The 18616-nt window shown below is 44.1% G+C and overlaps 1 protein-coding gene across 2 annotated transcripts in view; it reads left to right on the top strand.

Annotated features, from left to right (window-relative positions):
• RAI14 (retinoic acid induced 14) overlaps positions 1–18616 on the top strand; it is a 254013-nt gene that overhangs the window by 64887 nt on the left and 170510 nt on the right. For both annotated transcript variants that reach the window (XM_077462880.1, XM_077462879.1), the window contains exon 2: positions 786–865. In XM_077462880.1, coding sequence (XP_077319006.1) covers positions 830–865 — 36 coding nt within the window. In that variant the 5' untranslated portion in view covers positions 786–829. The remainder of the gene's footprint in view (positions 1–785; positions 866–18616) is intronic.

Raw genomic sequence — 18616 nt, 5'->3', positions numbered from 1 at the left:
ATTTTGCATTTAAATTCTATAGATATTATATTTCCTGTGAAAACCCCTGATGAAGGAGACGGCCTTCATCTCTGAAACGCGTTGGGTTCAGGAAGCTATATCTTTTGTTTGTATTTTTTGTATTCATACATCCACGTCTATGTGCAATATTCTATATGTGTTTTTCAATAAATACTTGATATTTTTCAAATACTGTTTATGTGGTAGTGCCGGTAAAGATCCACCTGTAGGGGGTTCCTCTATATTCCTTTGTCGTCCGCGACACTGGAACAATCAGGTTCAGGAAATAAAAGGGGGTGCTCTGCATGCATTGAGGTTTTTCACCTGAATGCATAGAAATGTGAAAAACTTGAGACTTTACAACTCCTTTAAATCAAAAAAATCTGATTTTTATTTTTTATTTTTTGTAATCATTGATTTATTCACCCTGCTGGGGACTTAAAGACCTGTGAAGAACCAGCTGGGGTGAGGACGGCGCTCGATCCCTGGACAAGTGAGCATCCTTTTATTAAAAGTCAGCAGCTACAGTATTTGTAGCTGCTGAATTGAAATTTTCTGCTCCTAGGGGGATGAAGTGCTGTAAGTAGAAGGTGTATATGGATTTGTTTTGGAGACTAATGATATACTGTAATCTAGTGTCACTTTAAGGCTTACCAAAACCAAAAGAAAAAGTTCTGGTTTTTACATAGACTGAGGCCTACAGATATGTTCACATTGTAGATAAAAAGTGGTTCATATTAACATTGATGCATATTACTAATGTGCTCTCTCCTCTGATTTTGCAGATTTTGAAGGACACTAAAGCTGTGAAGACTTGAATGGGATAAACATGAAGAGTTTAAAGGCAAAGTTCCGAAAAAGCGATGTAAGTACCGCCCCCGAGGGCCCGCAAATGTGCAGCTTTGGTAATCACCGGCTCTTTGGTTAGCAGTGGTATCTCTCTTTGGAAAAAGCAGGTTGTGTGTGAGATGATGGTCCTGTCTTCTGTTGATGGGTCCCTCAAATATGTCGTAGCAAGAGGGTATCCCGTGCTCACACTGATGGATTTGGAGAATATGGCATAACTCAGTGGTTGTCAACTTGCAAGGGAAAGGGGGCCTCAAATGCAATCCCTAATGTCTCCAAAGGGCCACATATATTATAAAATGTATGACATGTAATGCTACAGAAAACTGTCACAAACTGAAGACTTACTAGAGGAAATGGTCAGAGGTTGTTCTACTAGAGTGGTTGAAGAGTGAAGTCATTCTATAGGACAGGGATCTCCAAACTTTCTAAATAAAGGGCCAGTAAACAGGGCCGGACTGTGACAATCAGGAGTACAAAATGTCCTGGCACTTGTAAACAATTCCCCATCGTTGGTATCAGTGGGAGGAATTGTGCTCCATCATTGGTGTTATTGGGTCCCATTGTTGGTGTTATTGATAGGAACTGTGCCCCATCTTTGATGTCATTGGTAGGAATTGTGCCTCATCATTGGTGTTATTGGGCCCCATTGTCAATATTATTGAGAGGAATTGTGCCCCATCTTTGATGTTATTGGGCCCCATTGTCAATATTATTGAGAGGAACTGTGCCCCATTATTGGTGGAATTGTGCCCCATCGTTGGTGTCATTGGGAGGAATTGTGCCCCATCGTTGGTGTCATTGGGAGGAATTGTGCCCCATCGTTGGTGTCATTGGGAGGAATTGTGCCCCATCGTTGGTGTCATTGGGAGGAATTGTGCCCCATCGTTGGTGTCATTGGGAGGAATTGTGCCCCATCGTTGGTGTCATTAGGAGGAATTGTGCCCCGTTGTTGGTGTCATTGGGAGGAATTGTGCCCCGTTGTTGGTGTCATTGGGAGGAATTGTGCCCCATCGTTGGTGTCATTGGGAGGAATTGTGCCCCATCGTTGGTGTCATTGGGTGGAATTGTGCCCCATCGTTGGTGTCATTGGGAGGAATTGTGCCCCATCGTTGGTGTCATTGGGAGGAATTGTGCCCCATCGTTGGTGTCATTGGGAGGAATTGTGCCCCATCGTTGGTGTCATTGGGAGGAATTGTGCCCCATCGTTGGTGTCATTGGGAGGAATTGTGCTCTTCATTGGTGTGAGTGAACAAAATAGGACCAGACAAAAGCAAGCAAAGGGCCACATTCAGCCCCCGGGCCGCAGTTTGTAGACCACTGCTATAGTAGACCTTCAGAGACTAGGAACATGTTGCATGAGACCACCAGACTTTACTACAATTAAGAGACCCTTTACATACCAATGCTTCCTTTACTGATTGCTGGGGTCCAAAGGGCCACCCTTGGAAACACCAAGAGGCCACATGTGTCCCTTAGGCCACAGGTTGGGCACCAGGGGCTCGATGGATCGACTTCAGTACAACCAGCCTGCCCATAGACCGGATCGAAATTCGGCCGGCTCCTGCTATACCTGCTAAATTTTGCTGTGTCTATGGCCGGCCTTACTCTACATTGTAGAATGGTTTCTCTTGTAATAATTGGCTGTAGAATATATGCTTAGTGTATCCTCAGTACATGGGTCAATTATTCCTAATTGGTAGTGCTTAATTGAGAATGTAATTATATGGAATTGTGTTTTGGGCCGTGGCTGATGCAGAGTTGGATGATTTAAATGTCATTTCTACAGATAAGTGAATTGTGGCGAGCGCAGGCACACTTCCTTCATTATCTTATGTAATACGGAAATAGAACTTCCTCTGCTCATCAGACGGATGGCATTTATTAATTTCCGAGAATAAAGTTAATGAGAATAGAGAAAAAAAAAACAAAGTAAAAAAAAAAAAAAAAAAAACAAACAAACAGAAGAAAAAGGAGTCGGCTAAAAAAAGTTAGGAGCCAATTTTTTTTATAACCAACAAAGCTTATGGGTGGAACATGTAAGCTGTTCCCGAAGGTGAACTTATCCTTTATCCCTTTTGATGCCAACGCCGCTTATCGCAATTGACGATTTTGGACATAGCCGCTCCGATGCGTACTTTTGTTTATGTGGGGGTGGGTGCTCAATTTATTTATTTGGGGGGGGGGGGGGATTTTATGTCCTTGAGTGTAATTTTAGATTTTTTGCAAAACTTTTTTCTCCATCACATAGTGGATTTTTTATCCCCTATGTGCTGCACCACGTCATTATGTTGCGCCACAATGCACGTCCATCAGAAGGTTGCCATTCAAAATGATTGGCCCCTCATTGCACCAGCACACGTGCCGTTTGCTGCTGTCATTGTGGTAAATCATGGTGCAAACGGGCCTTTATAGTTATTTTCTTAGAAAGCAACCACAGAATATCCTGTCCCCCCCGACCATCAAAGCATTATATGAAGGAACATATCGTTAGCGTCACCTTTTTTAGATGTGCGTGCTTCCTGGGTGGGGTAGACTTTGGATATTCAATCTGCTGGCCGTTTGTTTGATTGCAGATCAAGCAACTGATCAGCAGATTGCATAGCTAAATTCTGTAACTCCCAGCAAGTAGCATGCATGTCTAAAGGGATGCCGGGAATGTGTTCTTTTTCTATACTGTTATTAAAAGATTGAGATTTGAAGAAGGGGACTGTGAGGTTTACAGAAGCCTGCCAGGTGCCTTACACCAAACTCAGAGCATAGACCAGCAGAAATACCCAGTGATAAGTGGTATTTGTTAAAAACGAAATGTGTTGTGAATAATGTTAATGCATGTTGATCGGGGGATGCACTGGGGTGCCATTCATAATTATTGGCACCAATGCACTTAACATTTGTTGCTGTGCATTGCGATAATGTATAGTGTGAACGGGACTTGATCGTTTTTTTTTCTTTTGGAAAACAGCCATGGAAAAGCCTGCCCTCTACTAGCAAAGCATTATGTGAAAGAACATATCCTTGAGGTCACCATTAGATGTGCATGCACACATAACGCTTGTCGGTAAACGTTACAGTAAAACATGGTGCAAACGGGTCTTTATAGTTTTTTTTTTATTTTAGAAAGCAGTCACAGAAAAGCCTGTCCCCTGCCAGCATGCTGTAGAAAAAGATGCTTTGTTTGGAAGCAGTGGCCTCTCTCCCCCCATGCCCACTGCTGAGTCAGAGCTATAGTTTCGTAGTCAGTAAAGCTCATTGCTTCCTGCTGATTGGAGAGCTGTAGCTCTGAATTAGCAGGGGGCGTGTCCATGAAAGACTACCCTGTTCAATGGGTGACAACGCTGCTGTGCGATTTCACTGTAGACAGAACAGCATTACCACCCTGTTAAAGGAAGTGAGGATATAACTAATCTGCAGGTCATAAAACTACAGAGGGGACTCGGGGAATGGAACCCCGCTGTGCTAATGCCGGTGACAGAACGCGGAAAATTGTAATTTTATTTTTTCCATGATTCCACTTTACCTAAAGCTGAAATATCTGTTGTGGGTGGAGTGAGGCCGCGTACACACGGGCGGATTGTCTGCCCAACTAAGTCCGTCAGACAATCCGACAGACAGTCCGTCCAACTTTTGAATGAACGGACTTGACCACACACGATGAACAGACAGTCCGCTGAAAGCTTGCGCGATGACGTGAACGGCACGTACGACGGGACTAGAAATACGACGTCCAATACACTGCAATGCAACCTTCGGCGTGTAAATCCTTTCTGAGCATGCGCCATACTTAGTCCGTCCAACTTGCCTACTCACGAGCAGACTGTCCGCTGAAACCAAGTTTGGACGGACAAAATTACGGAAATTCCGAAAGACTTAGTCCGCCAGACTGTCCGCTGAAAAAGTCAGCTGAAGCCCACACACGAGCGGATTGTCCGCTGAAACACGGTTCAGCGGACTAAGTTGGCCAGACAATCCGCCCGTGTGTACGCGGCCTGACCCTTTAACGGGAATTGGTACCAGAGGGGTTATGATTTGGGGAACGTTTTTCCTGTGGATTTGGAGAAATGATTTAATTTGCAGTCATTCCCCAAGGTGTGGATTAATTTAATAATGCCGATCATTTAGACGGAGGCTCCATTCACACTTGTGTGATGTGTCATGTGACTTTGGACATCAAAGTCGGATAACAATTTGCACCCCCATTCTTTTCAATGGCACTCCTTCAAATCAGCTTGACTTAAAGTCGCAGCGACTTTGAAAAGGTGCCTGCACTACTTTGGTGCGACTTTTAATGCAACTTTGACCCATAGGATGTGAAGTTGGATGAAAATCAGGCCAAAAAGTCACATCAAAGCTGCACTGGAAATGGTGCGACTTTGGAGACACAATAATGGGACCCTGAAGGTTTCCGATAGGCCGGGGCCAGCCACGCTTTCACATTAGCAAATCACCTTCTTGTCGGATAGCCGCAGCGTTCTGCAGAAATGTGTTTTTCATCATCCGCTCTTTACTCTCACAAGAAGGGAATATGGAAATACCAGATGTTACAGGAAGATATTATTAAACCAGAACACGGCCGGCTACTTTCTTTAAAGAACGCCGTCAGGCGAGGAATATAAACAATGGCTGAGGTGCTAATGCAATCCAGCAAACATTGTAATGGCGATGAAGTCAGCAGATCCGCTCAGTCTACCTGAAATCTCAATGATACTTTTTCAGATGGATTCAGCAGGATTTTCACAGTGTCTCTGAGTAGCCTCTTATCACAATCCTGTGCTGTACAGACCGTTACCTAGTGTCACTTAGGCAGGCCATAGATTATGCAATTGGTCCCTGCTGTTGTCAAGTACAACCAATGAGTCAATGAGGAGAGAGAGGGGGTGGGGCTGAGCTGTGGCTCTGTGTGTGGATGGTGACGCAGAGCAGGAGCGAGCCTGCTTAGGTGCCCCCATAGCAAGCTGCTTGCTGTGGGGGCACTCAGAGGTAGGGAGGGGCCAGGAGCGCCTGTGGCAAACCCGAGAAAAGGAGGATCGGAGAATCTCTGTGCAAAACCATTACACAGAGCTCATAAGTATAACATGTTTTATGTTTATTTATTTTTATTTTTTTTAATGCTTTTGCTATCGCTTTAAGTTAACGCAGAGTCGCACTGCAGTGCGTTTTGAATGTTTTGTGGATTTCGTGTTCTGGTGTGAACTGGTCCTAAAACCATGTCCAGAGCGACCCACTCTGTGTAGCTTTCCGCTATTGGGAACAGAAAACGTAGTGATTGTAAAGTCTCGTCTTTTTTTTTTTTTTTTTTCTATAAAAATAACAAACCTGTTATACTTGCCTCCTCTGTGCAGTTGGTTTTGCACAGAGCACCCCCGATTCCTCCTCTTCTCGGGTGCTACGTCGGCGCTCCTGGCTCCTCCCACCTGTTGATTGCCCCCACAGCAAGCAGCTTACTATGGGGGCACCCGAGCCGAGCCACAACTCCCTGTGTCCATCCAGATATGTAGCCACAGCCTGGCCCCACCCCCCCCCTCCTGATTGGCTAACTGACTTTGATTGACAGCAGTGAGAGTCAATGGCTTTTTTTTTTTTTTATTGTTTGTTCTGGGAAAGAGGCCCACATGGACCGCAATATTACAATACATTACAGAAACAGGAATACACAGAAGGCTTAATGCAGAACTTCAGTCATTTTTTCATCTTTCCATCTATTAAAGGGTTACTAAAGGGTTTTTTTTTTGTTTGTTTTTTATTTATTTTATATATATTTTTTTTGTTTTTATTTTTTTGAAATCACAAATATGTCATACTTACGTCCTCTGTGCAGTTGGTTTTGCACAATCCTCTTCTTCTGGGGTCCCTTAGCGGTGCTGGTGGCTCCTCCTCTTGAGTGCTCTGTCAGAGAAGCACACTTCTTCGGTGGACACCCGTGCGGGCGCACTCCCGAGTCCTGCTGCTACATCTATTGAGACAGAAAGCAGGACTCAGCTCCGCCCCCTGGCATCCGTGCCATTGGATTTGATTGACATTGGGGGGTGCCAATGGCTGCTCTGCTACCAATCTATCCAATCTGGACCCGAGACACCAGCTAGACCTGGTATGGTCTTCCCAGGGGAGAAAAAGATTGGGTTTCAATAAGTAAATTGGGGGGGGGGGGGGGGTCTGCAGCATGAAAGAAGATTTTTCACCTTAAGAAAAACCACGAGGGTTCACAACCCCTTTAAATCCTCTGTTTTAACTTTGGATAGTCAAATATTTTTTTCCTGCCAGTAAATACCTTATACAGCCCACTCCTATGCAAAGTGGTTGGAGGGAAGCTTCAGAATGGCAAAGATGTCTTTATTACAAATTATGTGAGCGGACTGCAGTTCCTCTTTAAGATTAAAAACCTTCTGACTAAACAGCTGAGTTTCCACTGCTGACTACTCGGCAATGACAGCACTGAATTTGCAACGTCCAGTCTGTGATCTTACATTGCGTGTTTCAGACCACGCACACGGTTCTTCTAGTGGGGTCTGGTGGTATTGGGTAAGGGGGGTGTTTAGCGTTTTGGGCAGTGTCCCATGGAACTCTGGGACTTCCCATGCAGAGGGAAGTTTCTTAGTAAGTGGTGCTTTGTTGTGTGAGCGGGAGAGCGGTGCCTGGAATAGAACGGGCTTTGTGTGGGTCGGAGAGGAACAGACGTGTTTATAAATAACAGCGGTGAGTCAGTTGTGCTTCTGTGTGACCGCATTACACGCCAGACACTGACGGGCCGCTTTCCCTGCCCGTCGCCCTCCATCCACGCTGGACACAAAGGATTCTGGATGTTTAGTTAAAGGATTAGCGCCCTTTGTGATAGAAATTCAAGTAAAACGCTGTGCTGTGCCGCACACCCGGGAGGCAGGAAATGGTCACCCCCATCAGCACATGACTGCGGCGCAGAGTCACACAACATACAGGAAAGGGATGAGAGCGGAGAATAGAGGAACGCAACGCACCCTCCGAGTCCCTATAGATGAGCCCATCCCAGCGGACGGTCCGGAGCCTCGGGAGTGTCCAATCTTGGGATGCCGCTTTTCATATACAGTGCCCTGAAAAAGTATTCATACCCCTTAATCTTCCACTTTTTGTCATGTTACAACCAAAAATGTAAATGTATTTTATTGGGATTTTATGTGATAGACCAACACAAAGTGGCACAGAATTGTGAAGTGGAAGGAAAATGATAAATGGTTTTCAACATTTTTTACAAATAAATATGTGAAAAGTGTGGCGTGCATTTGTATTCAGCCTCCTTTACTCTGATACCCCTAACTAAAATCTAGAGCAGGGATATGCAATTAGGGGACCTCCAGCTGTTGCAGAACTACAAGTCCCATGAGGCACTGCAAGACTCGTGACAGCAGCAAGCATGACACCCAGAGGCATGATGGGACTTGTAGTTTTGCAACAGCTGGAGGTCCGCTAATTGCAGATCCCTGATCTAGTGGAACCAATTTCCTTCAAAGGTCACCTAATTAGTAAATAGAATTCACCTGTGTATGATATAAGTATAAATACATTTATACAGCTGTATAAACAGCTGTTCCGTGAAGCCCTCAGAGGTTTGTTAGAGAACATTAAGCACTTTATAACCGGCGCACGACAATGTACATCCATTTTTTGAAGAGGGATATCTCTATGGCAGCAGCTGCTGCCACAACCCAGATATCCATCTCTTCAGGCACCGGTCGTGTTTACGATAACGGTGGTCTCCGCGGCGGGTTGGCCGCAAGATCACCATTATCCGCAGCGGGAGAGGTGGCCCCCCGCCGCTTACCTGAGCTGTCGGTAGCGCCGGAGTCTATCGAGTCCTGTCTGTGCCTGGGTGTGGAGACGAGTTAGGCTAAGATGGCCCCCACTCGTCTCTATACCATAGCAGGGTGGAAGCGATGTCAAAACGTCACGTCCGCCCATACCTCTTAAAGGCACATTTTTTCAGTGTCATTTTTTTCAAATTACTTTATTTTTATTTATTTATTTTTTATTGCATTTAAGTCCAAATATGAGATGTGAGGACTTTTTGACCCCAGATCTCATATTTAAGAGGATCTATCATGCTTTTTTCTATAATAGGAATAAAATTGACACATAAAAAAAATAATATATATATATTTTTTTAAAACACCACGTCCCGATGAGCTCACGCGCAGAAGCGAACGCATACGTGAGTAGCGCCCGCATATGAAACCGGTAGTCAAACCACACATGTGAGGTATCGTCTCGATAGGTAGAGCGAGAGCAATAATTCTATCCCAAGACCGCCTCTGTAACACAAAACATCTAACCTGTAGAATTTTTTCAATGTCGCTTATGTAGATTTTTGAGGGTAAAAGTTTGACGCCATTCCATGAGTGGGTGCAATTTTGAAGCGTGACATGTTGGGTATCAATTTACTCGGCGTAACATTATCATTCACAATATAAAAAAAAATTGGGCTAATTTTACTGTTTTCTTATTTTTTTATTGAAAAAAGTGAATTTTTTCAAAAAAAAGTGCGCTTGTAAGACCTGCGTGAATACGGTGTGAGAAAAAGTATTGCAATGACCGCCATTTTATTCTCTAGGGTGTTAGAAAGAAACATTATATAATGTTTTGGGGTGCTAAGTAATTTTCTAGCAGAAAAAATTGTTTTAAAAATGTAAACACAGAGTCTGAAAAAGAGGCCTGGTCCTTAAGTAGTTAATGAACAAACAGCATCATGAAGGCCAAGGAACACATCAGACAGGTCAGGGATAAAGTTGTGGAGAAGTTTAAAGTAGGGTTAGGTTATATAAATATCCCATGCTTTGAACATCTCACAGAGCACTGTTCAATCCGTCATCTGAAAATGGAAAGAGTATGGCACAGCTGAAAACCTACCAAGACATGGCCGTCCATCTAAACGGACAGGCTGGGCAAGGAGAGCATTAATCAGAGAAGCAGCCAAAAGACTCATGGTAACTCTGGAGGAGCCGCAGAGATCCACAGCTCAGGTGGGAGAATCTGTCCACAGGACAACTATTAGTCCTGCACTCCACAAATCTGGCCTTTATGGAAGAGTGACAAGAAGAAAGTCATTGTTGAAAGAAAGCCATAAGAAGTCCCATTTGCAGTTTGCGAGAAGCCATGTGGGGACACAGCAAACATGTGGAAGAAGGTGCTCTGGTCAGGTGAGACCAAAATGGAACTTTTTGGCCTAAGGGCCAGTTCACAACACATGCAGTCCAGTGTGTTTTTGTTCTGCATCAAAAACGCAGAGAAAGTATGTTATATGGTTTCCAATGGCATAGTTCATACCAGTGCAGTCAGTTCCAGAAAAAAAACGTATGCAAAAATGCTGCATTTTTCCTGCACTGGACTGTACTGGAATGCAGTAAAACACATAAAAAATGCATTGACACTAATATAGTGGGAAGAAAAAAAAAATGAAAAAATAAAAAAAAGCACCTGGAGTGCATGCGGAAACGCATCAAAAAGCACCAAAAATGAACCGAAACGCACCAAAAACGCATTACAAATGCTCATGTAGAAACGCATCGAACGGATCTGGAGTGCGTTTTTGTGGTGTGAACCGGCCCTAAAAGCAAAACGCTATGTGTGGCAGAAAGCTAACGCTGCACATCACCCCGAACACAAGTTGATGGGAAGATAGATGGAGGCAAATACAGGGCAATCTTAGTTAAAAACCCTGTTGGAGTCTGCAAAAGATTGGGAAAACCATCTATCATTTTCCTTCCACTTGGTTGTAATATGACAAAATGTGGAAAATTTCAAGGGGTGTGAATACTTTTTCAAGGCACTGTATATTCATCCCCTTCACAATGGACTGCCATTGGGATGCATGCTTGCAAACCTAACAGTGTTTGCACTGGCAACATTTGTGATTTATTTACAGTGATTACAAAGTACAGAGCCAGTCCAATTGGCTCTGTACAAAGCTGTGCCTGTGGTCTGAGCTGTTTAGTAACAGTTCTGACCACATCCATTCATAGGATGCACTGGCTGCCTGTGTGTGTGTGTGTGTGTGTGTGTGTGTGTGTACGCGTGTGCGTGTTTGTGTAGTATTGTTTAAACCATGTCTACCCCGCCCATGTTTTTATTTATTTACTTTATTTTACAATATGACAGTATTGAGGTAGTTAACCACTCTAGGCCCCACCCTATGTGATTGAGTATGGGGTACATTGTTCCCCCCACTCATTCACCCAAAAAAGTGTCAAAGAAATAAAAAACACACACAGATTTTTTGATAATTCCTTTATTAAAAAAAAAAAAAAAATGCCCCCCCCCCCATGTAAATCTATCGTAAGTCACGACGCCCACTGGACCCGGCTGCAAGAGAGGCTACCCGCCGACTGCCTGCTCTGCCATCTGACAGTTCTTAAATAGATAAGGGGTAGTACCACCTGGCAATGTCACCTGGTGGCACTGCCCCTTGTGACATCACTGACTGGTGAATGCTGGGACATGATGACAAATCGAATTGGTGTGAACAAGGGCTAATACTGCTTTAACCACTTGCCATCCGCGCTATAGCCGAATGACGGCCACAGCGCGGAACTGAATTTCCAGGAGGCCGTCATGTGCGCTGTGATCACTGAGTCACTGAGACTCAGCTGATCACCGATCCGAGCAAGGGGCTGGTCCCGGCCCCTTACCATGTGATCAGCTGTCAGCCAATGACAGCTGATCATATGATGTAAACAAAAGCTCTGTAATCGCTTTTTTTCCTCCTCATGCTGACCGCGTGAGGAGAAAAAAAAAGCCAATCATCGGCTCATCTGCAAGGAGCATCGGTCCCAAAGAGGAAGAGGCAATTATGCCTCATCTGTGCCCTCCAGTACCCCCTACCAGTGCCGCCTATCAATGCCCACCAGTGGTGGCAATCAGTGCCACCTAGCAGTGCTGTCTATCAGTGTAACCGATCAGTGCCCATTTCCACCCATCAGTGCCCACCTAGCAGTGCTGTCTCAGTGTAACAGATCAGTGCCTATTATTGCCACCCATCAATGCCCATCACTGCCACCCATCAGTGCCACCTATTGGTGCCGCCTCATCAGCGTACATCAATGAAGGAGAAAAATTACTTATTTTATAACAAAATATAAAAAAAAAAAGTAAAATTCATTTATTTTTTAACCAAAAATAGGTGATCAAACACCAACAAAAGAAAGCTCTATTTGTGGGGAAAAAATGATAAAAATGTCATTTGGGTACAGTGTTGTATGACCACACAATTAGCATTCAAAGTGCGTCAGCGCTGAAATCTGAACATTGGTCTAGGCAGAAGGGGGGTTTAAGTGCCCAGTAAGCAAGTGGTTAAAGCGGAGAATTGGCTGTAAAAATCAGTCCCAGACTCACGGGTCCTGAAGCAGCCATCAGCTTCTTTTAACCAGTTCCCACCAACGTGGCGCATATATGTGGCCTTTTATAAAGCGTTTTCTGTGCTGGGCGTACGCCATGCGCAGTGCCAGCACAGTCACCAACGGGGATCAAAAAGCTCCCAATGCATACCTGCGATCAGGAGCATTTCCGATCAAGTGACCATGCTGGCAGCCAATCGCAGCGATCACATGACCTGAATGCTTGCCCCGCCTCCCAGCATGTAGAAGCTCTTAAAGGGCCAGGAGGTGGTATCGGAAGGGGTTAACCTCTTGTGTACCGGGATGTTTATGAACGTACCTTGGTAGACAAGGGGTTAAATTGTATCTAGTGTGGCTGAGCCCCTGCATAGCTCTAGCCACACACATGTAGATTTTCGATGGCAGTGCTGCGGTGATTTTATTCCATGACGCCGCGCCCTGCTGGCGATTATCTATAGAGAAAAGGGAACGATGGATCATTGGGAAGACATTGGCACATACAATAGAATTATACAGAGAACATGAGATCAGATTTTGTTTAGGTCACCAAACATTGACATTTCTTCCTGCGTCCCGCCAGCCTTGTTTAGCAGATTGTGATTTAATAAAATGTGAAATTTTTCGCGGTTTTGCGCTGGAAATTCGCCCGGACCTAAAAATATCCTGAAAGGGGAAAAGCTGCCACGTTCCGCGGCCCCCGACTTCCCAGCTCTGATATCTTCCAATAAATAATCGCTGCAGACAAATAAGGGAAAAAACGTCCGGCAGACGGTGATCTCTCCGAAAACCACGGCGAATTCCTGAGCGGCGGAGCAGGACAAAGACGAGAACAGGATTTCCTGACCAACAATCCCATGATGACCTGGAGGCCAGTGCGGGGATTTCCACGCAGGCCACCGTATACCGAGCCCACGGACAGGGAAACTCTTCTCCTTCCTTTTTAGATCTACACCGGAATAGGGTCACATGGAAGGACAACTAAACCCACAACACAATGTAATAGATCGCAGCTTACCATGTCTTAGATGTGGTGGCTGCATTCGTTTTACTTTTTCAGGCTACAGACAAGTACAAAAAACATTCTTTTGATCCTGCCAGAAATGCAACGTCCTTGTCACTTCTTGTGAGCTGAACTGACACCCAAAGTTATCTCCTTTCCGTAAACTGCTAATCCCATCAACCCCCACGTAATGGAGATGAGGGAAGGCACACACGTGTGAAGTTCAGTCTGGGTGACGACCATGGATCCTTACAAAAATACAGGCATTTCAGGCTAACTGCATTAACCGCTTCAGTCCCGGAAGATTTTACCCCCCTTCCTAACCGGAGCACTTTTTGCGATTCGTCACTGCGTCGCTTTAACTGACATTTGCGTGGTCGTGCGATGTTGTACCCAAACAAAATTTGTTTTTTTCCCACAAATAGAGATTTCTTTTGGTGGTATTTGATCACCTCTGCGGTTTTTATTTTTTGTGCTATAAACAAAAAAAGAGCGACAATTTTGAACATAGCGCTTTTTTTACTTTTTGCTATAATATGTATAATGTATAAAACAATATTTTTTTTCCTCCGTTTAGGCAGATATTATTATGATGATTATTATAATTATACAGGATTTATATAGTGCCAACAGTTTGCGCAGCGCTTTACAGACAGTACAGTTACATTACAATTTGGTACAAGAGCAATCAGAGGGCCCGGCTCGCTAGAGCTTACAATCTAAAAAAATGTATTCTTCTACATACTTTTTGGTAAAAAAAATCTCAATAAGCTTATATTGATTGGTTTGCGTAAAAGTTATCGCATCTACAAAATAGGGAATAGTTTTATGGAATTTTTATTATTATTTTTTTTATAAAAATGGCGGTGATCTGTGAATTTTATCCAGACTGCGACATTATGGCGGACACATCGGACACTTTTGACACTATTTTGGGACCGTTGTCATTTATACAGCAATCAGTTCTATAAAAATGCATGTGTAAATGACACTACCAGGGGGTAACCACTAGGGGCGATGAAGAGGTTAAGAGTGATTCTAACGGGGGGGGTGGGCTTCAAGTCACATGACAGTGATCACTGCTTCCGATGACAGGGAGTGATGATCTGTCATGACACAAGCCAGAACGGGGAAATGCCTTACACATAATGACACCCCCCGTTCAGCTCGCATACCACACTGTGAACTGACGGTCTGGACATGAATCAGATCGCATGGGTGATCCGATTCTGGTGCGGACCATAAAAAAAAGGGTCCTGTGCGAGTTAGGTCTGAATGTGATATATCAGCCATACTATCTGCATGGCTGAAATTGCATCTCACAGACATCGCGTGGGATCTGCAGTGCAGCGCAAATCACATGCAATCTCGCAGAGCACGCTGGTGTGAACTGCCACTTAAACTGGAAGGTATAGCGCCCCATTAATGTCAGTGGCAGGAATAATGCCTCAAAGGCCAGATTATGGCAAGCAAAGGGTTGCATCTTGCCCCAGGGCCGCAGTTTGGCGCCCATTGCCCTATAGTATGTACTTGTCTCAATTAGGAGCAGTAATTGTCATTTCTGTCTGCTGCTTTATTCCTCTGCTATCAACGTAAATCACTGATGACAAGTTTTCCTGACACCAAGAGAAAAAAGGTGACAAGGGGAGGGATCTCCAGCTGATTGACAGCCTCAGCTCTGTTCCTGTGTGCTGCATGGAAGGGGGTGCGTCCCTTTCCTCCAATCAGCTGTCTGAGCTCTACAGAGTGAAATTTCAGCTCTCCTTTATAAATTCAGCACTTTGAATGGATGTAGAAAGGAAAGGGCTGCAGATAGGCAGACACAAGAGATGTAGGAGGGTTTGTTTCATCTCCGTATCACATATATATGTAAGGGTTTACAACCACTTTAATACCTGTTGATCCTGCCAGAATTCCGCTGTCCTTGTAACTTTCAGGGCACTGAACAGAAATCTCAAACCATGCTATCAGATATCAGGGAGGGAGAGGTGTGTTTTTTTTTTTTTTTTGTCCAAATCAGAGGAGCTACCTAGGGTGACAACACTGCTCCACCATAGAGTACAGTGAGTGAGCATTGTCACCCTAGGACAGGAAGTATCCTAGCAGGATCACCAGGGAAAAATAGGAAAAAAGCCTGAAAAAGATAAAACGAATGCAGCCACCACATCTAAGGACTGGTAAGATGAACTACATTACATTTTTGTATTTGAGTTTAGATACACTTTTAGGGGATGTATAGTCGATTTTTTTATTTATTTATTTATTTATTTTTTATGTGGTTTTTGTTCAAGATTCCTCTTGCTTTCTTTTAATTGTAGACGGGCAGCACAGTAGTTTAGCGGATAGAACTTCATGCAGCAAAACGAGTTTTGGGGTTAAATCCCAATCAGAACACTATCTGCATGGAGTTTACATGTTCACATTGTGGGTTTCCTCCGGGTACTCAGGTTTCCTCCCACACTCCAAAGACATGCTGTTAGTTTTCATTGGCTCCTCTCTAAGTTTTTTCTCTAGTATGGAGAATAGAAGTTCACCAAAGAGTGCAATGTAGTCACAACAGTAGGGAATGTAGAAATCTGCAGAGAAGCACTGATAATTATCTATTACAAGAAATGCATTGATTTCAGCTGAACAACATATTGACAATTGACTAGCATTGGAAGGAGCAGTAAAGCACAACCACTGTGCAGCACTACAAAGGAAGGAGAGAGTGTGTGTGTGTGTGTGTGTATGTATATGTAATATATATATATATATATATATATGTGTATGTGTGTGTATATATAATTATTTTTTTTTATTAGATAGATATATATATAATGAGCAAAGATGACAGCCAACACCTTACAATCACAAACTATACCCAGAGACCCAGTCATGGTAAAGCTACAGGTTCGCTGTATTGCCAGCTCCAGCAGCTGTATGTACATTTCTTTTTCTTTGCCCCCCCCCCCCCCCCCCCGCTCCATCCTCTCTGGTTTTTAGAAATACTCAACTTGGAGCTCCCATAACACTCCTTGTACCAGGTATTTTTCTTCTCACTTCCTCAGGGAACAGAGAGGCATTAGACCGTGCAGGGGTCTCAAACTGGTGGGCCCTCCAGCTGTTGTGAAACTACAAGTCCCATCATGCCTCTGCCTGTGGGAGTCATGGCTTGTACCTGTCAGCCTTGCAATGCTTCATGGGACTTGTAGTTTCGCAACAGCTGGAGGGCCGCCAGTTTGAGATCCTTGAAGGGAAAAAGGGAAAGTGACTGTAGATAAGTTACTAGGTGGGGGGTCGGTGTTAAAGTAAACCTGTTGCTTTGATCTGTATGGACAGTGGCACTTTGAAGCAGTATTAAACCCAAAACCAAAATGTATTATATTTAGAGCTGTGGAAATTTAAAAATTAATTCCTCGATTAATGTTTTTCATCGACCAAAATTCTTTTGTTCGGTACTCACCTCTCCGCCGGCTTCCGGGTATTCAGGGAGTTCCGTAGGAGATCGGGTGACGTCACAGACATTGACGTCACCGGATTCCTCCCCCCTTCCCCAAGTGCCTCTGTCCCCTAACGAAGGGAAGGGGAAGGTGTCCGGTGACGTCGAAGTTCTGATTGAACGTAACGCGTACGGGGAGGAGCTACGCATGACGTCACCCACTGCTGCACCACAGGAACTAACACGATTGTCGGCTTTACATGCTGTGTTTTTATCATATTTATGTGAGTAGTTTGTGTTTGAACACAAAAATTTAATCGGTGAGCACTTAGATCTTTTCTTTCTACCCATGACCTGGCATCCTTGCTGAGATCTAAGGAGACGTGAGAGAAGTTTATGGTCTGTGTTAACCCTTTTGATACCCGCTTGCATGACCACCTGTTTGCACAGGGGTCCATGCCATAAGGTGAGAGTGATTAGTTAGACCGGAGAGGGGGGGATTGTCACGCTACTGTGGAAAAAAAAAACTTTTGTCAGTGCTACAATTTGAATTTAAAACGTATTTGTGTGAACTGTGAAGTTGAGTCATGGATTGTGGAAACAAACTAGTGTCGGGTGATTGTATATAGTGTATATCACATTTACCACTGACTAATGCAGAGGTGCAATGCAAGGAGATCAGCTAAAAATAGTTGGATCTGTATGTGCGTTATAATTGAAATTAGTTGATTAATTGATTTTTTTTTTTTTTTTAAATCGATTAATTGAACATGAAAATTTTAAAGAGGGATTCCACCTACAAAAAAAATATTAAAAGCCAGCAGCTATAAATACTACAGCTGCTGACTTTTAATAAATGGACACTCACCTGTCCCGGGTTCAAGCGATGCCGAGGCCGATCGATCGCTCGGCTCTCGGCTGCTGCTGCCACCATTCTAGGTGAGGGAATCAGGAAGTGAAGCGAATCGGCTTCACTTCCGGGTTCCCTACTGCGCATGCGCGAGTCGCGCAGCGCAATAGGAATTGTCCGCGCTGTCTCTGAGACCTGGCAGGACAGGAGCGCGTCAGGACAGGAAATGGCGTAGACTCCCATGGGAGTCTATGCCCGGAAGTGGGTGTAAATACCTGTCTTTGACAGGTATCTCCACCCCCTCCCCCCTGAAAGGTGCCAATTGTGACACCGGAGGGGGGGAGGGTTCCGATCAGCGGAAGTTCCACTTTAGGGTGGTACCCCGCTTTAATCAGTAACAGCCCTAATTATATTGCAGGCTACCAGTCAGATGCAATGGCTACATTTGTTTTCTTTTTTTAGGTTTTCTTTCTTCTATTTTCCCCTCTGTTTTCACCTGGTGATCTATTTAGTAACACCTCCTGCATTTAGAGTGCCCCCACTCTGGATGAAGGAGCATAGGGGGCACAGTGATCTATTGGTCACCTGATATAAATAACATTTTGTGGATTTGGGTATAATATTGCTTAAAGAAACACTGCACCCTTAGCGTTCTTTTAAACCTGCAGTGTAAAATCTAAGATTACACTCGCAGTCCAGTAAACCTAAGGACATTGCTGGGGATGTCATATGTCACACAAGGGGATTCTTGTAGCTTGACCTCTATGCAGATCTCTAGGAAGAGCAAAGAGCCAAGTACAGGAGCGGGTAGGAAGGACCATGAGCAATATTCATTTTTGGTCGGTTGTAGAAAACAATGACTAGCTGTAGATACAATTAGAAAGGTGATCTTTTGATACTGTTAAATCTTAAAATGGTTGTACTAATTATAGTATATTATTTTTAACAAAAGTGGAGTTGTCTTTGATACCTGTTGTTGTTCTTTTAAATGACAGGGTTGGGTTGCTGGGTTTTAAAAAGCCAAATCAGGGAGGAACTTATGGCCATTAAGTCAGTTTAGGAGAGGCTTGTCTGTTTATGAGGAAGGAGGAGATGGACAAACTGCTAGATCAAAGCTCTATAAAGGGATTTAGGATCAGTCA

The sequence above is a fragment of the Lithobates pipiens genome, unplaced genomic scaffold (genome assembly GCF_037356315.1).
Source record: "Lithobates pipiens isolate NorthernLeopardFrog02 unplaced genomic scaffold, aLitPip1_a1.2 Scaffold_3, whole genome shotgun sequence".
Taxonomy (NCBI): Eukaryota; Metazoa; Chordata; class Amphibia; order Anura; family Ranidae; genus Lithobates; species Lithobates pipiens.
This window is presented reverse-complemented; position numbering and strand designations above follow the sequence as displayed.